Source organism: Arachis hypogaea, chromosome 7 (assembly GCF_003086295.3).
Source record: "Arachis hypogaea cultivar Tifrunner chromosome 7, arahy.Tifrunner.gnm2.J5K5, whole genome shotgun sequence".
In the NCBI taxonomy this organism is placed as follows: domain Eukaryota; kingdom Viridiplantae; phylum Streptophyta; class Magnoliopsida; order Fabales; family Fabaceae; genus Arachis; species Arachis hypogaea.
In genome coordinates this window covers 4,194,107-4,199,937 of record NC_092042.1, presented here as the reverse complement: position 1 = coordinate 4,199,937, position 5,831 = coordinate 4,194,107, and the positions used below count along the sequence as shown (strand labels likewise).

General features: G+C 34.8%; 2 protein-coding genes across 2 annotated transcripts; both read right to left on the bottom strand.

Annotated features, from left to right (window-relative positions):
- Positions 1-1,269: 1,269 nt before the first annotated feature.
- LOC112704028 (F-box protein AUF2) lies at positions 1,270-2,370 on the bottom strand. Its single transcript, XM_025755612.1, has one exon. It carries the CDS (start codon positions 2,368-2,370, stop codon positions 1,270-1,272), a length of 1,101 nt encoding a protein of 366 aa, XP_025611397.1.
- Positions 2,371-3,695: 1,325 nt separating this feature from the next.
- Positions 3,696-4,769, bottom strand: LOC112704026 (F-box protein At4g18380). The gene has a single exon (XM_025755610.1). The coding sequence runs from the start codon at positions 4,767-4,769 to the stop codon at positions 3,696-3,698; it is 1,074 nt and encodes a 357-aa protein (XP_025611395.1).
- Between the last annotated feature and the right edge of the window lie 1,062 nt (positions 4,770-5,831).

Below are 5,831 nucleotides of genomic sequence, written 5' to 3'. Positions count from 1 at the left end.
TACAAAATCACACAATTGAAAGAGGACTTGATTGAACACATATGACAATTTCACAATGTTTGTCGTCAACTATAGAGTTTAATTATGTTTTTCTTTATATTAAGTAATTTTACAAATTCGTGTAATCCCAAATTATATATTGTATATTATTGTTATATATGAATTTATTTAATATTAATATTTTTTAATAGTAAATTATTTTTAAATTTATAAATTTAAATGACATTATTAAAAAATTAATTATATTAATTTTAAGTATTTTAATTAATCAATTAAGTAGGTTCATTATGCGTTACCAATCTAAGACTATTTATGATTACGAAAAAAAAAACAACTCAAAAGTTACTAGAATTTATTATTTTATGTAGGTAATTTTAGTTATTAATTTAATTTTTTTAGTTTAAAAATTTAATAATATATTTTTAGTTCATATTTTTAAATATTATTAATTAATAGTTAGTTAAAAATAATAAATTTTACTAATTCTTTAATATTTTTTTTTATAAAAATACATGTAGCAAAAAGTTTGTAATTTTCAATTTAAAAAATAAAATAATATTTTCATAATTTTATATATTTTTTGTATATTTTATTTTTATAGTATAAAAGCAAAAAGCAAAATTTTTTTATTTCCTATCTACTTCTTATCCATCATTTCTAATATAAAAATAAAATACATATTAAAATATACACAAAAATATACACATATCATCCTTCGTTAAGAAATGTCAATTTGCACTGGAGCCCAAGGAACTTTCAGATTGACAAAACATGCCATGGGCCCATGGCATTGGCATGTGTGTATATGGTGTGTAAAACAGCTGCTCTCTGTTTTTCTGAGCATTATCCTTTTGATTACCGCCCCATCTTTCATATCATTTAGTGATTAGTTTTTTGATTCAATGAATCGAGTCCTCAAGTGACGTAACGGGAAACCCCTTTAGTACCTTCACATGCATACAATTACTCCCTGCATGAACTAATTAGCACTCAAAATTAAGCAAGCCTAGACAAGCATTTTAATGAAACTCAATGTTGATGTCTTACCCTTTTGATATTAGTCAGATACAATGACGTAAAAGGCTACCTTATTCGCAACTTTTCTAGCTATTAACATATGGTTTTGTTATTTACACGATGCTTAACTTGTTACAACGCAAAATTTTATCCTCTAATTCATGTTAGCTAAAATTCCACGTTTTCTGAGCATTTATTATTGTAGTCTGAAACGACGTCGTCGTTCAGTTATGATAGTTACGTAACACACCGTCAAAACGACGTCATTTCCATCACGTAGCAACTCCGCTTCTTCATCTTCACGATCTCTCTCTGCGCCTCCGCGAACAACGCCTGCTCTGCCGCATCACCGTCGTAACCGATATCCGCTGGAGGAACCATCTCCTCCTTGCTGTTAGCAGGTCCAATCACGAGCAGCGTCGCTCCTTTCAGCACGCACCTCGCCGCCGGAAGCTCAAGCTCCGGCGCGTACCACATCCTCATCCTAAGGTCCGGCACCACACGCTCCGCCGTTAGCTCCGTCGCGCCTTCCTCCTTCAGCGACTCCCTCAGATCTCGGATCTCGTCCTCCCCCATGGACAACTTCCCCTGCCTCCTCGCATCACTTATCGTCGCCGTCTTCAGCGTCGGAAACTGCGCTAGCATCTGCTTCAGCAAGAAATGCCTCGCCGACGCCGAGATCAAGCACGAGATTGTCCACATGATCCGAGCCTTGAATTCTTCAGTCGGCACCGACGGCGGCGGATGAGGCACCGTTTCATCCTCCTGTTGTTCCTCTTTCAACGGCACCGACTCGCCGTCGTTAGATCGGCGAAACGAAGTCGCGCAGAGAACACCGCAAGTCTTGAGCTCGCTGCCGTAGATCGCTTTCCATTTGAGGAACTCCTTGTCGACGGTGCCGCCAATGGTGTGGAGCTCGAAATGAAGGTGCGTGATGCGGCGGAACGGTTTGAGTAGCTTCGGAGCGCACTGGCACAGAGAATCAGGGACAGAATTATCGCCTTCACCACCGCGGTTGCTGTGACGGTTGTTGCGGCGGCGGAATTTAGCGATGAGGTAACAGACCACTGATTTAAGTAAATTTACAGGATTGCCACTGCTGAAATTGTTATTATTTCCATTGTTATTTTGATTATTGTTGTGGTGAGGGCGTTGAGAGACGAAGAGTGGGAGTGAAACGACGTCGGTTTGGGGGATAATAGAAGCGAAACGCTTGTTTAGTGTGAGGCAACGAACGAGGGTCTTAGCGTCTTTGACTCTGTTGAGTATAAGCTGGATAACATCGTCCGGTAGTGTGTCAAAGGGGCTGTTTGGCTGTGGCTCTTTTCTTTTGTAAGTAGAAACTGAACCCATTAGAATTGAAAGTTTGAAACGGAAAGGTTAAAGAGAGAGGTTAAAACTTTAAACTGGGGATGTCAGATATGTGCGTGTATGAGAAAGATAGATGATGGTGAAATAGGAGTGTTTGATATGGTTATGTAACGGAGAGGAAAAGCGTTTGAACGCGGTTTTGAACCTGGTTTTCTCAGAGGGGAGAGCGAAGGTTGTAGGAAGATTCGAGTTAGCGGTTTCCAAAATGGGAATTGTGAATGGAAACGGGATTAGGACTGAGAATTTGAGAAACAAACAAAAATATTGGATAAGCGAGTACTGAGTATTGCTATTTTGCTACTAAGTTGCAATAAAACAAGTCCTTTTCCCGGTATATTTTTTTTAAAGAAAGGAAGAAAATATCCTTTTTCTTTGTGGGATGGAACCAAGTTAAAGATACGTTGAAAACAAGAATTATTCCACCATCCACCGTTTTTTTAATTTAATTTTGATGATATAATTGTATAATTATATTTATTTTTTAAATAATATTTATATAATTAATATAAAAAATAATTATTTTTATTATTGTGTCATTATGTAATTAAATGTACGTATAAATTATCCTGACAATATATTAAAAAATTTTTTTATTGCAATAACTCCTTAGGATATATCCATCGATCCTTTTCTTTTGGCTAACAAAATTCCCTTGAAAAATATTATTTTTTTTAAGTAAATTTACAATACAGGTAAAAGTAAAATATTATTAAATCATATTTTCCTATTCATATATAATTCATATAGTTTTGGACATTGGTCATGTTTAACATATTGACACATAAGTGAACTGTTTATTGGCAAATAAAATATATGTGGTGCTTAACTATAAATTTCCTATAAATATTTGTGATCATTAATGATATTTCTAATGACTTAATTTTAGTGGCACAATTAATTTGACGATAAATTATGAATAATGTTAGGTATACAAATAAAAATTGTTGCTCCCCTTCTATATCCTTTGCTACTTGATAAAACTGCTGTAATTAACATTTAAGAGTATAGAAATTAAACAATTGTAATTGCAAGAATTAGGATTTGTGGGTGTTTTTATTCATTTGTGAGCATGTCATAATTAATCTTATTGAAGAATGATGAATAATTTTTTCGCTGCTCTTGAAAAAAACACACACAAGTATATATATATATATATATATATATATATATATATATATATATGTACAATATATACAACATAATAACATATGAATGGAAATGAATAAGTAGTTTTAAGTGGCTAGTATACACATAAAGAAAGAAGTATAAAGAGATATTTGATAGCAGTTAGATGTGTATGAGGTTGCTCATCGGAATTGAATTTTAGCGGATTGCAATCTCCAGCCACGGTGGTCAGCCTTGTTTGGCTTGAGCATCTCTCTTATGGCCTCCGAGAACATCATCTTCTCCTCCGCATTGCCGTCAAATATGCAATCAACCTCTCTACCCTTACTTTCCACAGGAAGGATCACAATCATCATTGCATCTTTCCACGTGCAATTCGCCATTGGTAGTTCCAACAATGGCACATACCACATCCCTAACAAAAGATTATTACTCTCTTCTTCTTCCTTCAACGATGAACAACCCCTCATATCACGCATCTCTTCCTCCGTCATCGCTAACATTCCTTCCTTATTCACATCACTCACTTTCATCGTCTTTAGCGTCGGAAATTGCGCCGCCATCTCTTTTACCAACTCATACCTCTCAAACGCTGATTTGAAGCACGAATTCATCCGATTCTCTCGGTATCGGAATCTGTTGTACGCCATCGATCTTGGCCATTCCGGCAACCAATCACCGACCACGAATCGTTGAAGCACCATTGAGCAGCAAAGCAAGGACCAACTCTTCATCTTGCTTCCAAATCTAGCTTTCCATCGGAAGACATCGTCGGAACTTGTGATCAGATCTGAACATATCTCAACGTTGAGTTGCGAGATTTGGTGGAATGGTTGGAGGCGCAGGGAGGGAGAATCATCGTCGAACTCGTCGTCGCCGCCTCCGCTTTCGAGGAGGTTGGTGGCTAGGAAATTGATGACAGCAGAGTTAACCAAGTCTACGGAAACAGCACTGGTGAATTTCCTATAATTATTATACCTTCTTTTTATGTTTCTAGCATTTGTTTTGTAGTAGGAAAGAGATGAAAGGTATGAGTAATGATGAGGGGAAAGGAATGAGAGTGATATGATATTGGTTTGGTAGACAATAGATGCAAGATGCTTGTTGAAAGAGAAACAGCTGATTAGGGTTTTGGCATCTTGAACTTTGTTGAATATTATGAGTATGACATCATCTGGGAGAACCTCAAATGGACTACTACTACTACTACTGTTTAATTGATGGTTCTTTTGCGTCAAAATGGAAGGAAAATCCATGCTTGTAAATTGAGAGAGACCTTAATTATGAAATTAAACAATCACAATGCAAAGATGTCTGGGAAATATAGATTTAATAAAAATGAAAATGGTTTAGGCATAGCTGGGAAGTTTGATACCAGCAGAAATTGTTTTTTTCTTGTTGTAGGAGTGAAATCATTGAATAGCTTGGTTTGTGATTTTTTCAACAAATACACTATTTTTGCACAACAATTCTTGTATTAGCCAGTTTGTTATTTTGTACAGAATATCAAGTCGGTGTAATCTATTGCACCTGAATCTATTATTCTGTTATCAACAATAATGTTTAGTTTCTTCAGTTATTTTTATATTACACCTTTTCTATCTGTACAAAAACACTTACCTTATAATTACTTCGATAAAATTACTAAAATTAGATAAAAATATCATTAGCTTTTTAGTGCATGCATTAAGGACAATCAAATTTAAAGTTTGAACTACCAACAACCTCTCTTCCCTACACTTGAATTCTTATCATTACAACTAACTAGGGGAGCATAGCTTTTTGTGGTTTTTGGACATGAAGAACAACGGTTAGTTCATTCTAGTTTTTCTATCATAGATTGTTAGTTGGAAAAATTTAGCACAGTTACATTGTACAAAATTAAAAGTTTTTCCTTTATCCTAAAAATAGAACATGAATAAATACGGTGCAACAGGTAGAAGTTAAAAAATATGCAATAATAAAGAACTAAGGAGCACAAGAAAATATTACAAACTAGTGTCTATACGTTGATTGATGAATAGCACTCGTGTCAACATGCAAGTATTTATTTCCTAAGTATAGTACTGAATGTTGTGATAAGGATGGAATGAATGCCCATTTATTAATATGGGCGCTGAGCTTTTCAAAGCTTAACTTCTCAATATAGATTGAGAATAAATGAAGGTTGAATATTTGAATTTTTATATCTATAAATAGAGGACAAATCCTCACGTAACATACACAGTAATAAAAACATTATTCACTTTCTCTTTCTTATACTATTCTTCCTCTTTTATATTCTTTATTACAATATCAATATATTTATTATATTGAGA